Genomic DNA, 21,435 nt, shown 5'->3' with positions numbered 1-21,435 from the left:
TGATGTCCGAACCATCAGGACTTTTCGAGTACAGCTATATATTGTACAGTTTTAAGTGTCTAACGTGTGTGCACCATTTCCATAGAGTTATCTTGTTTAATGTTTCTTCTTTAATTATATGTAGTTGCATTACGCCTGAGACTTTTCCCTATCTAGCTCTAGTCTGCTGGAATCTGTGACCATGATTTCCTTCAAATTTACCTCTATTTGTTACCATATGTGTACAATGGAGCATCAACATTTACAAACGACTACTGACTAAATGCAGAAAAGGAAGCACTGGAGTTGCTCCTCGAAACAAATCTATAATGTACTCTTGTTTTGGAGCTGGTAATTGCTAGGCACCAAAGCATGACCAGATAATGCATAATCAAACTCATGCTATACATACCAGGTGTGGTTTTTTTTGTTGTTCTTTGTTTTTACTGACCAGAATTTTAAAAAATTGCCTGTGGCAAATAGCACAATTATACTAATTGAGCTGTATTACTTCGAGGGGCAGACATTACTTGCACAACAAAGTGAAGTTCAATATTGACTGAATACGTAATCTGACTAATTAAATGTTTAACTAATTACTTTACGGCACATACTGCAAATTACAAATTGTAGCCAGTGAGATTGCAGGTATACCGACTTAAGACGAATTCTGAGGATGACATCAGTTCCAAGATATGCACAGTCAAACATGTGGTAAAAATGCACCTGTTGTTTCACTTACATCTATAACAAAACACCTTCTATGCATAGAGCACAAAATAACAGGAACACTAATGTATGTTTTGCAAACTTTAGGAATTAATATCTCAAAACCAGAATCACCCTCAGAATTCTTTCCAAATAGATACACCTTGTGAACTCATTGGCTCCAATTAGTAAATTGCCATAAAATAATCAGTTTACTCATTACTGAAATGATATTGCGCAACAAAAAACGACACGGATGTAAGAGAGGATGACGCACCAAGCGCAAACTTTCAACTAAGTTTATTGTACCACTGAAATTGATTTTATACATGTGAAGCAGTGTAGACCACGCATGCACTTACATGCTTACTCAACGTTACATTACAATTACAGTTACAATTACAGTTTACTCAATGTGTGATATTTTGTTAATTAGTTGATTGTGCATTGCAACTTATCATGCAAGTAATTCCCCCCTCTTACAGTAATCCAGCTCAAGAAGTGGAATTTTACTATCTGTTCTGTTCATTCTAAAAAAAAAAGGCATTTGATATAGTCCCACCTCCACTCACATCTTCTTTTACACTGTAGCTCCAGACAAAACAATTAAGAATGTAATTGTTGGAGATATCTTTATGTTCTATTCTTGGGACCATTGCCAGTCCCTAATGAGCTTGCTTTGCAAACATTTTAAGAGGCAAGGACTCCCAATTATTCACACTTCTCTCGCACAACCAGTACCTGGGAGTAAACTCAGGCCCTCAAGCCCATCAGCAGCTATGCATCTGTGCAGCTCAAGTCAGCAGCAACCCAGTGCCAAGCTAAACCCTCCCTTACAGTTTCAAACTCCAAACAACGCTTATATGAATTTAAATCTTACCTTTATCGTGTCACTCCTCTGTATTAGATTGACGTCAATTTTCTTCTCAGATAATACATCACCATCTTCATTTACTGTTAACAAAGTAGCTTCAGTGGCTTGCAATGATATTAGCTTTGTCAAAGCACCTGAAGTATGTCTCTGAAATCCAAAAAATAAAAGAAATAAGGACTTCACACTAGGCCTGTACTTAAGAACTTTGACTTAAAGGCCAACTGCAACGAAATTTCACTTAGGCTAAATTAATTATGAGTAGCAAGTACTACTATCAAAGCAATCTCGGCAAAGTTGCAAAGCTGATAATTGTCTTTTTCTTTAAGTAGCGCCTTAGTAGATAACGCAGGCACGTGATGGTTAGAGGATATGATGAAGATTCCAAAACATAACCAGCAAGATTTTCAGACCCCCATAGGCCCTGTCCAATCACGAAGGTCATGCACAGGCTGATTATCAATGTTTGAGGCTGTGCACCATTTATGTTGAGTGGCAACAGAAACATTTTTTTTTAAGTTTCAGCATAAAAAATGTACATTTTTGCTAGCTTTTCTTGATGCATCTACTTGTATTTCAAGCATAAAAATTTACCAGAAGCCTGCTCTTTATTTACGCTATCTGAAGCTAGGCTTTAAATTTCTTGGCTTTAAACTTACATGGCACAAAATTTTGTTGCAGTTGGCCTATACGAAACAAGCGGCTTGTATGATGATTCAGGTATCAAGTTGCAGTAAGTAAAACATTAACTTGGGCGAGCTGGTTCATACATGGATAAAAATACAGCGCGACTGAGTCAAGGACAAGGAGAAACACAAAGCTACATCATAAGCGCTGACTAACAATTGGTCTTATTTGCACTAAGGCCTGCCTTCTATATGTACAGAAGTTGGCCATATCACACTACCAGTTAATTTACTCGCATAATGATCGCACTTTTTTGTCAAAGAAATTGATGCAAATTCAGGGGTGCGATCATTACGCGCCTTAAATTTCTCGCGAAAAGAAACATTTTCTTTTTTCATCCCGCGTTTGCTGAGGGATGACAATGGGTCGACAAGCAGGTGGCTGCCGCTGCGAAAGTTTAATGTTGGTTGCATGCAGACCGCTTGGTATGTCTTGAAGAGTCGTTCGCGTAGCATTTGACAGATGGTAATCGCGATCATCATTAGCTAGACTTGGCACACGACATATCGCTGCAGCAAGTTCAGGGTGCGATCATTACAGGGGAAAGAAAAAAATTGAATTTCGACAACAAAATTCAGGGGTGCAATCATTACGCGAGTGCGATCATTATGTGAATAAATACGATAACTGACAAAGATGGTCCCCCATGTTTGAAATATATCCAGATAATGTGCTTGCAAGAACATATCACGCTAACCACCACCGCCAACAACAGAAAAACAAATTCATCAAATTTTTTATTGTTACTGTGATCTTTCAAGAAATATACTACTTCATTGAGTCACTGTACAGTAAAACAAACAACCAAGAACAAATGCACAGCAGAAAACTATACATTGACCATTCAATCTGAACATGCGTCTAGGATGAGAAGACGACCAACAGAAACATGGAAATTTTTACATGAAGATGAAACATTTAAAACCAAAATAAAACCATCAAGAAAAGCATTCTCAGCATCACTGAATAAAACAGATGGCTTGCTCATGCAGTTTTCCATGGCTTTTTTAATAAAGAATGGTTCTACAATTTCACAATCTGTCCTGTCTCTAGCTTTAAGAAACTTAGATGTGTTAAATCTTGGTGTGCAGCCACACCGCTTGCAATTCTCAGCTAAAAAGCCACTTACTTTATTGCACACATTAGGATTGCACTCCTTAGCCTGCTCGTTAAAACATCTGCCTGTTTGCCCATGTAATGGCAGCCACAGCTCAAAGGAATTTTATAGGCAACATTTGTCACACAATCTGCAAATCTTTTTTTGTACTGGGTAGTGCACTGTGGCAACTTCTCTTTGTTTGTAAAGGCACATATTTTTGATAAATTGCACAGGGCAGGAAAAACCACTGAAACATAATGCTTTAATGCTATGGGAAAGTTTATGAATATACGAAATTACCTGTACCAGCCTTTTTTGCTTTTCAGGTTTTCCTCCTGAGTAAGAGTGCTTTACCTTTTGAATTAATGATTCTCAAACCGCATAAACTAAAACAGACGGGTATCCAGCCTCCTTCAATTGCATCACCTAAACACCAAAGTTTTCACTCATGGCACGGACACATGATTTTGTTAAAGCCGAATAAAGGAATTTAATTACGATTCCCCTTTTGACAAGCTTAGAATGAGTGCTGTCCAAGGTCTGTCCATCTGTCTGTCGGTCACCTGTATGCCAAAAATACCTCCGGCGCAACCCCATACGCATGCGCTAAAGAAATAAAAGAGAGAGAGAGAGAGAAAGAGAAGCGCACGACTAGCCAACACCACCTAGATAGCACAAAACCTGTTTACTCCGATCCATGAGTCAATACCTGACCTGAAATTTACATTGACAAGGCTGGCATGATGAAAGCGGTGACGTTGAAATCATTGTTGCCTACCCTGGAGCATCCCCATTAGATTCTATGGCAGTCGGGCCAGGTAAGATAACATCATGGATCGGAGTGAAAAGGCCTTGTGCTATCTAAGTGGTGTTGGATTAGCTGGGCCAGTAGTGACGTCGTTGCTCTCTGTCGCAGCCGAGCGCGCACGCAGCAGGTTCTCTCCAGCTCCGAAATGGGTAGGCCATGGGTCAAACGTACCACTTAGGAGCAGGCAGCTTTCGATCAGCAACGCCACGAGTAGAACCGTAAACGAGCTCATCTATGCTGTGCCGATGCTGCAGCCCAGGCACAAGAAAAGGCTCGGTAAGCAGCAACTGCATACCGAGGATCTGGCAGCCTACCAAGCCGTCGTTTAATGAACCATTGGGATTAACCCAGTGACAAACAGCGGGGCTGCAGGTTTCAGCCTCGCTGGTTAACCATCTGTATGAAGCGCTTGGGCAGTAATTTTTTTTTTTTTTCTGTTCTTCTATTTAGCAGGCTATTTAATGACGACCACATATGTTGGCAGTAGGGTCTATGGTGTAAGAAAGGGTTACACTCCCTTTGACAGCACTCGTTCCAAGCTTGTCAAGAGGGGAATTACTCTCATTTTCTAAATGCCATTACTCTCATCTTCATGATCACAGTCTTAAAGGGGCCCCTAAATACCTTTATTTTTTTTAAACGAGAGCAACACATTGGAATGAGTGTGGTGACTGTCAAGGAATGTATACTCGGATAATTTTTTGAAACGGGCGTAATATGAATTAAGTTATAAAGAGCACAATATTTACATTCCCCGGTCCTCCTTCGCTCATCAGTTTTTCTCAGTTGAGGCACGAACAATAGCAACTACCTTCCTATCGCCACTTTCTATCCTTTTCTTATTTCTTGAGTGCACTTGTGTCAACCTTCAGAGGTGAGCCTCAGACAAAGATGCTGAGATTGAAAAAGGAGCAGTGACAGGATCTGTGACAGGATAGGTGTGTTGCATTAATATTCCCCCCTCCTGTTTCCTTGTCTGGAAGACTGTGCATACGCACGGCACAAGTAAGTCATGCATTAAAAAATGACCACCCAATGTCTGGTGCCTATGGACTGTTGCCACCTCGTCAGCTAGCAGCTGGCTGGCAGTTTAAAAACTAGCGAATAGGAGCCCTCGCTTTAAAAATAAGGGCAGCTATCTCTATATCCACTGTTTAAGCTACAAAAGCTTTGTATAACTACAAAACTTGGCAGAGATGTTCACAGCTCTATGCTCTACTTGAAGAATGTGCTTACTCACAAAGCTCAAGAGGTAGTTCAGGGTTCCTTTAAACCCAAGTGAGCAATAAAATGGAAGCACATGTGCCATATAAACGATAAGAAAAAAAAATCCCGCTACTTTTGCACCAGCAGATCTGGCAGCCTACCAAGCCGCCGTTTAATGAACCATTGGGATTAACCCAGTGACAAACAGTGGGGCTGCATGTTTCAGCTTCACTGGTTAACCATCTGTATGGAGCCACGGGTGACCAGAGTCACCAGCTGCCAGAACCTTGTTTAGTGTAGATTGCTCCTCAGATAATCTGCAAGCCACTAATGTGTACACATGAAAGCACAGTGTGCATGTCTTTAAAAAAGGGGTCTTTCCCATGGTTGTAGTGGACTCGTAATAGCTTGCCTGCATTTAATTATGCTAAACAGGAGTACATGGCCTTGTTCTTCCACTGTTAAAATAGCAATGATAGCTAATATCGAGTGCACCCTGTGGGAACATTCCACCTTTTGTTGGTCACAGTCATTTAAATTTTAATGCTGTTAAGCGCTTCAAGCACATCAAAAAAACATTTTATGCAATTAACAAGTGAAAACTTTGCTGCGGGACACGAATCCAGTGCTCTAGTGACTTTGTCTCGATGTGTTGATTATTCTGAAATCTTTGGTACTCAATAAAGCTTGGATCTGGTGGTGTAACGACAGCAGAAGATTGTACAAGATTGTAATTAGCCAGTGGTGTTGGCTAACACTCCCACGGCTAATTTTGTACATAAATATCAAGAAATGCGGTTGGAGGGATAGCACCCCAGTAGCTTAATTGGTAAAGCACTGCATTCATAATGCGGAGTATGTGGATTCAGTCCCCCTCTGTGGCAGCTTATCTTTTCATCCCCTTTCATTTTCCTTTTACCAGATTATTTCTACATTTCAATTAAACATAGCTTCCTCTATGCTTTCTCTGGCTTCATTGTCTGTCACTTCGCATGACTGCACTGTAATGAGTGGCATTGTTAGCTTTACAGAAAATAGCAGCCATCAGCTTCATAAATTAAAGAGACAGCTCACTAATTTTGACCCTTATAATAATTAGAACTTTTTTCACAACTATTGTGTACATTGCTCTGCAAAAACAGGCTTGTGTTAAAAAGATACATTTTTTTTATTGTTACTGCGATAAAAACTATGTGATGAAGCAACGTGGTGACACTGTTAACGGTCCATTCGTCAGTGGTAAAGCCTGTTTGACTGAACTCAGTAAGTGTCTACAGCATTTCATGGCAAAATCAAGTAAAAAATATAAAGCAGCCACATACAAGCACAGGAGTAGGGTGTGCATTATTGCCACTTAAAGGGACACTAAAGGGAAATATTAAGTTAAGCTATAGTGATACATTACCGCTAGAGAATGTCTACGGCGTCAACATTATCACGAACAGAGCTTTAGTAATCGAGAAATTGAGGTAAATGCAGGACACGATTAGAGACTCCCCTGGGACATTCAAGTATTAGCCTGATGACAAAGGCACTCCTCAATATAACTCTATCACTAGTATTCAAGCACTTGCAGTAAAAAGATCCTTGCATTGCAATATACATAAAAAGAAAATGCTACTTTTTTTAGTTCTATGTTATTTTTAGAAAAAAGTAGCTCATTGACGTAACCCTTGGCAATGACATGGGCAGTCGAGAGGTTTCGTTTTCTCCACTCTGCACAGCCTGCGCTTTTGCATTTCAGTAGTTTCGTTATTGCGTAGTGCTGCGCTGGTTTTGCTGGCTCGTGTAACTCACACAAACTGCAATTAGCAGAGAATGCCACGTCCATGTGATGTCACGAGATTCCCGAATGGCCCACAGCACTTGAACAAGAGCAGCTGCAATGGTGAATTCAATGCTTTGTCTTGGATCAGTTTCTCCATGGCCGCGCATTTGTGTTTTGCACAGAAAACCGTAGTGTCGTCTGTTGGGCGCTGTTTCACTCACTGACTGCAGTAAAGGGTGGTGATGGCGTATGCAACGTCACTACGCCCTGCTCGGGGGCGGGCGATTTGAATTGCATTAAAAGTATGTGAACCATTCAGACGAAATTTTCCCGTAAACTACCATATATTCAGGTGTATAAGTCGCATTTTTCTTTCTCAATTTTTCGTCGGTGCATATTATAGAACAATGTGTTATAGAACTTTTTTTTTTTTTAATAAACTGCAGAAATCGGATTGGATGCTATGGCTACACAAAGCACGCTGGGTTGATCTCCTCTGGCAGTTACTACGGGTTGCACGCGCACTACGGAGGTACGGGGTTCTTCTCGCGGTGGAGTTGCCGAGCGCCGTGCAAGAAGGACGGAGCAGAAAGCGGCTGCAGACCAACTGCGAGTTGACCGACTCCAAAGTCGTCACATTTGCAGATTGCTTCAAAATATTGTGGGCACCACTGCACAAACTACACAGTTGCTATCAGAGTACAAGCCACTTCTCCAACCTCCCCTGCTGCCGTTCCGCTTTCCTCCCTTATGAGTGATTCAACTCACCGTCACACGCTTTCACTCGCACATACAGCATACGGCGTGCGGGAACGATGTTATCACCCTCGGACTTTATACGAAACATCGCGGTGACCACGATGGCAGAAATACGCCTGGAGTGTCCATATAACTGCTATCACAATTCTATAACAATGGCACCGATATGCTTGCGATGCGCGTGGCCTGCGTTCACTAAGTGAAATGCCACTATATCCTTTTTTTATATCGTTTACCGAATGAACAGGTGTGTCTTATATACCGGTGCAATTTATATATACAGTTTTGCTTTTGTTTTTTGAAAAGAAACTGCCATTTTGAGGGGGGCGTGACTTATACAAAGGTGCGACTTATAGACTGAAAAATATGGTGTCTTTTTCTGTCACAAAACAAGCGCTGGGAGGTTTCTTGAGTGGTATTTTGACAGTCCACGTCAACTTAGTATTTGCCTTTAGTGAGTCTTTATACTTTCTTGCAGAGGAATACTGGCTTTTGTACATCAGTGCACGAATAGCAGAAAATCTGGCATGAAATAACACAACAATGCTTACTGAACCAAACATGCAAGAACCAGGAATAAAGTGCTGCAACAGAGATTGTGTAGCTGAGCGGGTGTCCCCTGTTGTCGAATAGTTTGCATTTCCTTCAAGCATCCTGCTATGCCAGAGGACAGTACGTTACCACTTCACTCCTCGCATCTAATTTCATAAAAATCAGCCCAAATCGCTTACCGAAGTGCCACTATGCACATTTCTATGAGTACCACTGACAGCCTATCAACAGTAATGTGGTAATAGGGCTCCCACATCTAAGCAGACCTCGTGATGAATAGGCATGAAATGCCACCAGTTTTTAAACAGGTAAGTAGGCATCCTCTTGCTGAATCCAGCTAAACAACTCCTTTCTTGCTTTTGAAGCACAATGCACTCCAGCCAAGATCCTCCGTATGCATGTACTACTTCACAAGTCTTGAAAAAGAACACATGAAACAGGGTAAAGAAAGTACTGTGCACAAATGCCAGCTGACAAACAAGGTTTTCTAGCCAAGCAGTAACAGCCATAGTAATCCTAAAAACATACTCTGATAAACAATATTGCTTAATTACCTTGGCAAGATGCTCCAGCCAGCGACCAAGGCAAAGGAAGACAATGAGCATGGGCACAGTGTCAAAAAATGTGGTGGGGCTGCGGTCAGACCGAGTGGCCACAAAGTAGAGAAGAATGATAACGCTGTACAGGTAGGACACATTGGTTGCTAACATCACCAATACGTCCATGTTCGCCATGCCATGCTGCAGGGCCCGAAATGCTGGCAAATAGAAGTGTCGCCCACCCACAAACTGAAAAAAAAAGAGAGAACACACATTTTTCCAGTATCATTGTACGTGTGCAATCTTGGAGGGCATATGGGAACTGCACGAGGCTCCTTAAGCAGATGGTCATTGAACAAAGCTGCAAATTTACCAGGCACCACACCAAATAACAAAAGCTATGCATGGTTTTCGCATTCTTTGTTACCCTCTCGAGCCACTGATACGTGACCTTGAGAATTCTGAGCATAGCAGCATTGAGCTGTTGATAAATTTACCATTATTAGTGGGTGCGAGAACAGCAGGAAACTTAAAATGAACTTCTTGTTACTCCTTTCACGGAAGAAAAAAAAAAAAATTGCCTTCCGTACTTAAATAGACAAAGCTTAATATTGTTTAGGGATCCTGAGCTGCAACATTCACAAATTTCGCAGCAGTGCATGAAAATCACTTTAGTGTCGCTTCACTGTAGGGTGTGAACCCGTGCCTACCTAAAACTGCACCCCACTTGTCCATATGTTTTGCTTTATGTATACCTTCACTGCACATCTTGGAGGCAAATAAAAAGTTTGACCAATGCCACACTTCTGCACAAATGGTGCATCCTAATGCTCCCAAAGTTTTCAATGTAAGAGCCAAACAAATGGCGACAAATATTCCATTGAAGAAAATCTTGCTTACCCTTGTTTTATGGCTGCACACAAGCTCTGAATAAGCGGCACACAGACAACTATTTTTACTTTTCAATTCTTACTTATTCTTGTTATCACTGTACATCATCTCTGAATAAGTGGTACGTAAAGAGAGGTAGTTTTCCAATTCAATTGAAACATTAGCCTCCCTAAATAATTCTTAAACTTCAAGATCCATTTCACTGTCATATCACTGAACAAAGTCCATGTAATTAATTATAGTTGCTCTATGTTATTTTGTCAACCAAGACAAGTTTACATGCAATCTAAACCAGAAACGTTCAAGTATCTCAAATTTTCTGATGAAGTTACAAAGCTTGCCAAATCAAGCCAATGGCATTCATAGGCCAGATGACTGGCATAAAATCTTCGAGCTTGGTTTTCTGTTATGCAGAATAAGCTGTTTCAGGATATTTGTCTTTCTCCCAATTTTACTATACCTTTGAAAAGTTCCTGTAGTAGAACACGTGGCTCTTAAATGCTTAATTAAATATCTGTAAAATGTAGGACCTCGTAAGACATATATGAATCTTCTTGCTGCTTAAATTTCCAACTATGATTATGCAAGCTCTTAACATTGTGCTTAGTGCCCTGATGTCCAATTACAACCAGAAATATAACTCTGTCAAAGGAAGGTGAAATATAACTTTGCTTTGCTTATGCAATTGGTAAATGATCAAGGAAGCTAATAATGACAAATAATAAAACAATTCCATTAGTGGGTGTGATAAATTAGTGTACTGTGGGCGTACACTGCCAGGCTGGCACTGAACTATGAATGTCACAGAAATCAAATTTTTGTTTTCTTTCATACTTGCCACTTCCTTCCGATAGAACATTTGATGTATCAAAAGGGGCCCTTGGATCTTTATTGCACCAAGACCACACAGCTACAAGGCAGTACGTAAGATCTACATAGCTGACACTTCCTTTTCATTAACATTCCTACGGATTTTAAGTGCTTTGTGGATCTATGTACAAGAGCCTTACGTGGATGATCAAAAACTCGTGCATCACTCTACCCACTTCAGCCCTATCAGGTCATGAGGTGAAGTATAATGAAAACACACTTTTCATACAAAATTATAAGAGACAACCACACCGCAAAGTGTTCGTAGCAGAATGTGCCTGCTGTAATGTGAAATGGTACATATCATCCAAATTTTTATTTGCCACCAAGACAGTGCGATGGAAATGCATTATAAACTAGACTACCTGAAGTACAGTTTCCTTCAAATTTTTCCCCTTGCTTCAAACAAAAATTACCTAACTTGATCAAACTTTCAGCATTGATGAACATTAAATTGCTCAAACACAAGAGTAAGTGATGTTAATTGAATACCACTCAGCCTTACTACAGGCCAATCATTACACTTACTCCTAATTGCAGGCTGGCATACCTGCGCTTCAAAATGCATTTCGAGCTAAAGAATGACAAAGTGTGCTTTGTATTCATCCTACTTCCAGTATGTACAACCATTCAACTTTTTAATGATATTGTGCATGCATCAACCTGCTGTCCGGTCAGCATCGTATTATGAAGCATCCCTACAAAATACGCAAGAGAATCTGCATATGCACCAAGTTCAAGCCACTGTGATCGTCTGCTAGGTTGTTCGCAGAAGTGCTATGCAGCCACTATGACTCTTAATGCATATCCGTCTTTATTTTAACATTCCAACCTGCCAACTTTCCTCATGCTTTATTTTTGTTACCCAATGTGTGCACATAAGTCACACAGAAAGTAGAAAAACTGAAATTTAAACCCTGCCATATGCCTCTCCTATCATCTTTTAAAAGAAAATAAAGAATGATTGGACATCATCTTTAAGCAAGTGCAGTTGGGCAGCATACTGTTGAGTACAATGCAATTATAGAACATAAAACATTGCAAAAATTTTTGATAGAGCATCCACACACGTTACAGTCACAGACCAATATTTCGGACTTATACAGGACCTGCAAAAATGTCTGAATATGGTTAGTCCGAAATAACAAATTTCAATGATAAAATAAATTTCATTGTTTTTTTATAATTTCAGCACCATGAAGGTTTCGTTTACACAATTTTGCTCTATGCTGTGCAAAATCAAAATTCCATGTTGGTTAACTCCTTAACGGCTGATGACGAGGTTATCACAACAAGCGTCCTCTGGTGCCGGTGACAAGTTAAGAACTTTCTGCAATTTTTGCATGAGTGTATATGAACAGTTTCTTGTGATTTTAACAAATAAATAATACACAATGACTTGCTACCTTTTTTTCAACAAGACCAATAAAGATGCAATAGGCATTACTGGTATATTCTTTAGAAAAAATTGGCACAAAATATGCTGGTGTAAAAAGAAGTCCCGCACTTTAAAGATGTATTTTGAAATTCATTATTAAGGGGTTACCCTAAGCTGCCGATGACGAGGTAACTTGTCAGCACAACGAGAGTCCTCTGGTGCCGATGACGAGTTAACTCGTCGAGAACTTTCAGCAATTTTTGCACATGTGTATATATCAGCAGTTTCTTGTAATTTTGACAACTAAATGATACACAATGACTTTTGCAATTTTTGTTCAATAATACCAGTAAAAATGCAATAGGCATCATTACTATCAGATCTTTTAGGAAAAAATGGTGCGAAATATGCAGGTCTAAAAAAATTCCACACTTTTTAAAATTTAAAAAATGCGCTTCACATTCTCTCATCGCGCAGCACAACCCACATTGTTGTGAAGTTCAGATATCGCATGCGCGACCTTGACTCCACGAAGCTGTCAGTTTAGGTAGTGCTGTGCTAGTTCAGTTTGGAGCTTTGTGGCCACACACGAGCCTACACCGTTCTGTCCAGTGAGCACACATACAAACTTGGTAGGTGTTCGCGGCAGTTTTCGGTTGGTCTCCCGTGAACCTAAACTCCGCTTCATGTGCATCACCATCAGTCTAGCCTCCCCCAATCTTGCCACTTGCCAGCGTCACCAACTAGCACCACTTCATCGGAAGTTGGCCACCCAAATTGTGATTTGGTGCTTAGCTGATGAAACTCTTGGCAGTGGCTGCATAGCCCTTGGAAATGTGACAAACCACCATGATAATAAAAGTAAGGGCATGGAAAACAGTCTGAATGGCAGCAACTTTGTTTGCTGTCATCATGTTTGCAATTATTATGCACCTGAATCAGTCTGAAAAATCTAGTGAGAGACCGTGCAGCATCCGAAATTGGGGTTGTCATTATACATTGGTTCTATGGAGTAGGTGGCAGTTCCACAGGAAAGCTTTAACTATTCAGCAGTTCTGAAAAATCAGCCGTCCAAAAAAATCGGTCAGCAGCTGTATTTACTCTCACAGAGGTTTCCAGCTAAGAACACATGCAGCACTGTGTGCAAGAAGCAGTATATGTATGTGGTATGGAAAGGCAGGCGTACAAAACACGGTCACAAGAAGAATGAAAAGGAAGAAACGAGTAGTCCTTTTTGTTGTTCCTGCGTTCATTTTGTACGCCTGCCTTTCTTCACCCTGAATCCCTAACAACTTGCTTAGACTTCTGTCGTTATATATGACTGTACTAATGTGTAAACTGACCAGCAGCGCCATGCTACATAAAAAAAAGATTCTTGCTTACAGAGCTTTGTGTACTAGTGCCACAAATCAACAAACATTTTCATTAAAGGATTACACAGAACATAATGCTATAAAAGGGCAATAAAAGGGGACAATAAATCAGGTTATTATGCAGAAAGGTGAGGTGTGCAGACAGGATACAAGAGAAGAGAAGTGGACAAGACGAACGCCGACTGTCGACTGAAGGGAGTATGAGGCGAAAAGAAGAAAGAAGACACAAAACTCATCTGCGCAAGCTCTGGAATGGTATCACCACTTGTCAGTCGGGTAGATGTGCCAGTCTACGTGAGAGATAGCTGTTGAGGCACTTAATCTCTTCCTTATGTAAAGTAATCGAAGGCTGACTCACGCGCGCACTTCCACCATTATAGATATGCCATGCCTCTACCATAAGACGCGTATCTTCATTCTTGTGCCTGTACAATATCGTGCATTCATCTAACTCTGGCGTGCGGGTTACAATCTTGGCAATGTAGGGAAAGATTGGCACTTCCAGATTGACTGGCACTTCCACCATTATAGATATGCCATGCCTCTACCATAAGACGCGTATCTTCATTCTTGTGCCTGTACAATATCGTGCATTCATCTAACTCTGGCGTGCAGTTACAATCTTGGCAATGTAGGGAAAGATTAGAAGGCGATCCACCAGTTAATGCCCTTTTATGTTTTATTAGGTGAGCTTGCGCAGATTAGTTTTGTATCTTCTTTCTTCTTTTCGCCTCAGTGCTCCCTTCAGTTGATAGTCGGCGTTCGTGTTGTCCACTTCTCTTCTCTTGTGTCCTGTCTGCATGCCTCACCTTTTTGCATAATGAATCCTTACCAACTAGCTCAGCTTTCTGTCGTTCTAAAAATCAGGTTAGACCATTATGTCCTGCCTTAATTTTTTCTGCTTTGAGCCCAATCCTTTTCTGCCCTAGAAAAGTCTACATAAGTTTCCAGGCTTTCACTTGCTTTCAAATGCAGGGCAAGCACTTTTTCCTTAATTATAAAAAATTAACTAGTACCTCAGCCAATTGTTACCATACTCATTTTAGGAAGTCAGCGTGGAAACTTTATTCAATGCTGCGTCCTTTGCTTTTACCAATGTTTCTGCCATGCCAACTCACAACCCACCAACCTAGCTTAAAAACACAAATAACTCTGATGTCACTTAAGAAACGTGGCTGCTACTTCATGTGCCAATTGTATTAGGCACCTGAATTAATGCATGCATGTGCAATACTCATGTGTGGTGGAAAGTTGCAGACAGCCCATTTAAAATAAAATTATGTCACATAGTGACAACCAACATGATAGAAATACCTGAACTGGTGATGCAAAAACAAATAGAAGAAGATTTTCCAAGGATAGCCCTGGAATAAGGCAGCAATGATTCTCCATGCTGGCAAAGGCCATGAAGTAAACCATAACGACCATGGTAGGAATGCCACATATAAGAGAAATTAAAAAGGCATGGCGCCACCTGAAAGCAAATAAATCACACACAATGTTTTACAATGCCAGCAACACTATACAACAGTGTAGATATTTGGGCTTGTTAGTGTAACAGTTTGCAGTTTTTTTTTCTTTTTTTTTTATGCAAATAGTACAAGGATGTAGAATAGAAAACAGAGACATGCACAGGCGCTAACTTCCAACAACAATTTATTTCCGGGATGGACGCCACTTTTATACCCTCGCTTTTTCTCTGTTTCTTTTTTCATAAGCACGTGTCTACTGACAAGGTAACAGAGCAAATGATAGTGAAACTCACTTGCAGACTAGGCAAGAACTATTATGTTTAACGCATATACGATTTGAAAGATACAGTTATTATCGGGAGAAACAAATGCTAAATAACTCGTCTCATCATTGAAAGTGCTCGCATTGAAGAGTTTGGCGATGCTTGTGTTAGCCAATCATACATGTCACTATCAAAGAAGGAGTTGGATTTCCTGTGCATGCATTAAACGTAATAGTTTTTGCCTAGTCTGCAAGTGAGCTGTGCTATCATTTGCTCTGTTACCTTGTCAGTAGACATGTGCTTGTGAAAAAAATAGAGAGAAAAAGTGAGGATATAAAAGTGGCGTCAGTATCGGAAATAAGTTGTTGTTAAAAGTTAGTGCCTGTGTGTGTCTCTATTTTCTAGTCTATGTCCTTGTGCTATCAGCGCTACAGAAAAAAACTAGTCAACTTGCGGCTTTTATTCAGCAAAAAAGAATTAATTAAAGGGACTCTACTACACGAACTGTGCATGTTGTTTTTATTCAGAGCTTGCTTACTATAAGACTTCATAATGTATCAGAACCAGTGAAAGCACTGAGATCAGACCAATTAATATTCTAATTTGTTCCAGAAATGAGTTTCCATGATAACTGCAGTGCTCAACACCCATGATTTTCCGCAGCGTACGTAAAGCGGAAGGCACGTGACACGTCTTATATAGTTCGTTATGAGTTGTTCGGCAAGAAGACCATGCTGCACATGTTTATGAAGCACATATAGTCACAACTTAAAAAATAAATTGTATCTTAGCCTTCTTAGAGCTGCAAAAAGATCTCAGCTCTGTGCAATAAAAATTAAATAAGTTTACAACTGACAGTATGCATGCTATCCAATGATTTACATAAAGTTTCACCTTGTGTTGCGTTGGGCTTGGTGGTGATTCAGGCTCTTCAATATGTGTCTTAGCATGGGACAATGCACAGTGGCTCACTTATTCTGAGAATCTTGCATTCCACCACCAAATCAGAGAAAGTCATTCTTTCTCATGTCACGTGTGATGAAGGAGGCTTCTGTTAACATTATGTACAGTGCACATGGCTATTGCTACCATGGTAACAATGCCGACAAAAAACGCAGCTGCGAGTTGTTGTGGGAAGGCCACAATGAGCCATCATGAACGTAAGTTGCGTTTTGAGTAGAAGCATAAGTCATCACTGGTTGAGTGAAATGCAAAAGGGTATGCCTGCATTTTGAAGACAAAGTCTTCTATGCCGACTTCACAGCGGTTTGGCGTATCTGGGGTCTGAATATCTCGGAACCACTTTCAGAAAACAAAAAAGTCCTTTCACACTTCCAGGGCATTATAGCAAGTCACAAAAGGTATCAAAATGTAGGTCTCAATGAAACAACGAGAATTAGTCGCAGAGTAGGTAAAATTAATAGTATGGGTGTATTTAGAGCCAATATAGTAAAAAATTGATTGCATTGCATTATACTCCTGTAAATAGTTCACTGCCACAGATATAGACATGTTGAGGCAAAGCCACCGATTTTAATTTTAAAAGCAACATACTGTGGCCCAGCATCCTTGATCATTTTTTTTTCAACCGCAGGCACTGACCAATGGTTGTAAATAATCTTCACTTTTGGGTTTTGAGTTCACTTAGACTAAGCAGGGCTCGCACAAGGCAATTGTGTGTCAAAGGCGGCTTCGCCGGTGCCCACAAGAAGCGAGAAACAGTCGTAGAGCAGGTAAAATGAACAGTACTACCATAGTGAGCACCAATATAGTCGAAAAGTCACCACACTGCACCATAGACAGCACTACCTCTGGGATTGGCCCATATGCCTTCTTGGTCAAAACAAGAAAGGGTCAACCAAGTGTCAACGCTTAAGAAGACAAGGTCGACATAATTGTGCGTGAAATACAATATGAATAAGATACAAAATGAGTGAATAATGAACATGAAAAAGAGACAGGATAGAAAGATATAATGAACACGATACTTTTTTTTTTGTATTCACCTTGGGAACATACATGGAAAATGTTGTGGCGCAATACCTGGTGGTTGAAATGACGCCACAGAGCCCCTTTAAGATCAACCAGGCCTATCTTGACAACATATTTAGAGTTGTTGACAGTCAGCACTTATGTTGTGTTTCTTGCCTCTGTGCTTGTTTTTTTTTTTCCCCCACTAATAACATGATCCGCATATGGATCAACTTTGATAAGTTTATTCATACCAACTTGAGTTTTCTCTTACTAGTTAGCATGCTAAGCAGTTACAAACATTTACAAGTTCTTCAAATTGAAAACATAAATTGCGCAAAATGTGAATAGAGTTATGTCAAACAATACTGTCAGAAAGAAAAGTATTGTGTTAGAAATAGTACATGGAAAAAATAATTGTGCTTTACAAGCTCGACCTTTAATAAAAGGAATCTACAATTTACATTAACAAACAACCGGCTTACTTTGGCCTATGAAAAGTCTTCAGAGCATTCCCTGTTATCAAAGTTATGGTGAAAGAGATATAGCTGCACCTGCCATGCTACCCTACTATGAACAGCAACAATTTTTGTTTTTTTCCTTTTTGCTTGGATTTTAATTTTGAAAGAAACAAAACTGTGACACAGCTTCCTTGATTTTTTTTTTTTTTTTTACTGCAAGCACTCACCGATGGTTGTAAATAATCTTCACTGCACAACTGCTCCAGCAGACAAGTTGTCATGTCTTAGTTTGATTATTAACAAAACTCTAACATTCTCTGCTAAGTTTCCTTTAAAAATAATAAAATGGAACCCCCACTACAACATTCATCTACATGGTTCTTTCAAACATAACTTTCATTTCAGCACGTAAACGATAAAATGGAATGACTAAGATAAAAAGAATAATCCTACTCACTTTCTAATTTCAGCAACATGGGTGAGATGGTCAACACCAAGCTTGTTGACAGGTGCAGGAGATGCTTCAAACCCCAGCTCCTGAATGATTACATGAAATAGACATCACTCATACTGTACTTAAGTGTATGTATGTATGTGGCCAAGCAAAATGTTTAAAAAATGCCACAAAGTTTAGTTTATGCTATGTTACATTATTACAGCAGGGTGTTTTTGGCTGCTGTTAGAAGCATTATCTATGTACTTGCAATGTGCAGGCACACCGACTTAATGCCCTTGTGCAATGACACATGCCTATGCATTTTTTGTTATTGTTGCTGGCAAACTTGCCTAAACACACCACTTCGGCAGTTATATTCAAGTTAATTCTGTATTAAGAGTACAGGATGGCAGCATCCTTTTCTGCTGCTGAAAAGTCCATGACAGCTGTGAAATAATGATGAAAACAAATGTCCAATTCATTCAGTTATGTTATAATAAGCTACGACTCTATTACCTTTGTGGGAAAAGGCAGTAAACATCACAAGATGACAAAGGGCACAAGACAGGTTTGCACAATATTTGAGTTATTGAGAATGAGCAGTTTAAGCAAACTAACTCCTGCAAATTACTACAAGATAATTATAACGAATGAGATAAAAGTTATGGCAAGGCTTGTTGGTTTATTTTACTTTCATTTTTAGAGTATGAACATGATTCATGTGAGCCGCATAGTGTTATAGTAGTAACTATCAAAAATATCTTTCAATACAACTGCCAACAAACACTCTGGAATCTGCGCAGCATCTTACAAATGAAGAAGATCAGAAATCTATAAAAGAAAAAGAAAAAAAAATCCGAGGACAGCTAAGCACTTATGAGTTGTGAATGCGAAAGCATTAATGTCCAACTGAACGCCGCTGAGCAGTCCTGCCAGTTACGAACTCCTCAAGGGCAAGCAAGTGCATTGAGACACTTGGCCAATGCCTCCTAGATAACACAAGGCCAGTGCACTTTGATCTGTGACGTCACGTCGCTACCTCGCCCGACTGCCACAGAATTTAATGGGGACACTCTCGAGTAACCCAAGGTGATTTTGCCATCACTGCTTTCGTCACGCCGGACTTGGCAATGGAAATTTCAGTCCAAGTAGCATGATGCCATAAAGCAGAGTGCACAGGCCTACTACCTAGGAGGCATTAGCTCGGCGTGTTTTGATTTGGCCTTACCAGGGCGCAGTTAGAACGCAGGCAAGATCTTGCACGAACAAGGAACGTGCGGATAACACAGGCTTCCAAGAGCAAGAGTGAGAGCAATGGGGCATTGCGGCGATACGCTCTCCCCTCATGCAACACCTGGCACCCTATCACAGCAGCAGGTGTTCCCTTTTACCCACTCTGCTCAGTCGAAACACATAACATGGCGTTGCAGCCAATGGGAATTTAGGTGCCATTTTCGCTTATCCAGACAACAGATGCCAGCTTTTTCACTCAATGGACCATTTGATGCTTCTGCATCAGAAAAATATGCTGCATTGGAAGGATTTTTCGCCCTTATACTGACCTCTATAGCTTGGATAAGTCTCCGTGGGCCAATAAGTTCACTGTCATACACAAAATGGCCCCTTTGCATGGCAAGGCTGACTGATGCTTTTGTCACACCTGGTCGCTTCAAGAGGTTAGATTCAATGGAGGAAACACAAGAAGCACATGTCATGCCTTTGATCTGGAATTAAAACAGAAGTGATTTAGGTAGAGGTGAAAGTGTAGTCATTAAACAAAGTTAAGAGAAAGCAGACACTTGAATTACTTTGTTTTTTATAAATGGTGAACAAGTGCTAGCCATCATGCCTTTGTTCTCTAACACAGACCAGACCGTTACTAGCTGTTATAAAGTTAAGAACTAGCAGGTAACAAAGGTGCTGGTGCGTTTCTTGAAATGCAGCAGCGTGTATGACCACCTGTGACTGACTCAGCAGTGAACACTTGTGTGTGTAACAGCGCAAAGCGTAAACTTCTCTCTTCCTTCTCTTTCAATTCCCTTTCCCCCTTCCCCAGTGCAGGGTAGCCTACCGGGCTCAGTCTGCTTAACCTCCCTGCCTTTCCCTTATGACTTCTTTCTCTAAGAACTAGTAGGTGCTGACACCTAGTGAAACAGTGCGGTCTGTTTCATACGACAGAGCATAGTTGGCGATGTGACCGTGTGTGAGTGGGTTCTTTGGATAGAACTGAGAGACTCAATTAAAGGTGCCACTCCTTCCGCCTATCTACAACATGGTGTCAGAAGAATAGGTGCAACCAGTGAGTATTGGCTCTTGGTGTCCTCTATACGAAGAACCACATTAGTAAGGAAATACCAGTGGGCTGCTCTATGTAACTAAGTCTCAAAATTCAACTGGCATGACTACCTAGCACCTCAGGGGCATGGCATCATTCATGATGCAGTAGCCAGATGGCATCAATTATTCATCGCCCAATGAGTGGCCGCAGTGAACACAGAGGTTCGAATGCTTACGAACCTCTTTAGGACACAGCACAAAACACCAAAAAACATCAAGTTGATGCACTACTCTACATCAGGGGCAAGTAAGCCGAGCAGATCTATGCCAGATTTAATCTCTCTGAAATGAACTACAAGAAATTTGATGCAGTCATAGAAAATTTTGACAAATACTTTAGCCCATGATGCAATGTAATCGTCTAATGAGTCAGGGTTAACACCAGAGTACATCAAAACGATAAGTTGGCTTAACGTTTTGTTTCCACGCTTCACAAGGCTTCGAAAGAAGCAAGTTTGCCACCCTCCCAGAAGAGTTGAGGTGCGACTGCCTGGTGGTTGGCATCAAAGACAAACATAAAAGACAGATATAAACTATCAGCCAAGCTATAGCTCGATGCACATTTCACTGCATCGAGGATCTTGTCACTGCATTTAAAAGGAGCTTGAGTCCATCTGCCGGATCAAGAGCACCTGCCAGCAATAGGCCAAGCTCCATGATGAAGTAATGAAGTGTCATATGTGAACAAAGTTGAATCTGTTGCACGACAGAGACAAACCAGTTGGCATACTTCGAAACAGTACAAGAATGACGGTTTCTCACACAGTGAAACCACACCACCTTCATCCTTCAAGAACAGTGTTCTGAAACCATGCTGCTGGTGTCGTCAAGAGTGCCACCCTCGTACTCTCTGTCCAGCATGCTTGAAAGTCTGCAGGATCTGTCTAAAAAAGGACCACTATGCTTCCATGTGCGTGTCATAGTGCTTCAATTCTGTTTAAATTAACTAGTCATTGCAGACCCAAAATTCCTTGGAGCAGCAAAGTTGGAACAAGGGAGGGAACAGT

At 40.6% G+C, this 21,435-nt stretch overlaps 1 protein-coding gene across 3 annotated transcripts in view; it reads right to left on the bottom strand.

Annotated features, from left to right (window-relative positions):
- The window catches only part of LOC126548032 (copper-transporting ATPase 2-like), a 118,780-nt gene that overhangs the window by 87,562 nt on the left and 9,783 nt on the right, over positions 1-21,435 (bottom strand). For all 3 annotated transcript variants that reach the window (XM_050196106.2, XM_055063536.1, XM_055063537.2), the window contains exons 6-10: positions 19,654-19,815; positions 18,113-18,192; positions 14,803-14,962; positions 8,992-9,225; positions 1,568-1,708 (exon numbers count right to left, since the gene is read on the bottom strand). In XM_050196106.2, the coding sequence (XP_050052063.1) occupies positions 1,568-1,708; positions 8,992-9,225; positions 14,803-14,962; positions 18,113-18,192; positions 19,654-19,815 (777 nt within the window). The remainder of the gene's footprint in view (positions 1-1,567; positions 1,709-8,991; positions 9,226-14,802; positions 14,963-18,112; positions 18,193-19,653; positions 19,816-21,435) is intronic.

Source organism: Dermacentor andersoni, chromosome 1 (assembly GCF_023375885.2).
Source record: "Dermacentor andersoni chromosome 1, qqDerAnde1_hic_scaffold, whole genome shotgun sequence".
NCBI classification, from domain to species: Eukaryota; Metazoa; Arthropoda; class Arachnida; order Ixodida; family Ixodidae; genus Dermacentor; species Dermacentor andersoni.
This window is presented reverse-complemented; position numbering and strand designations above follow the sequence as displayed.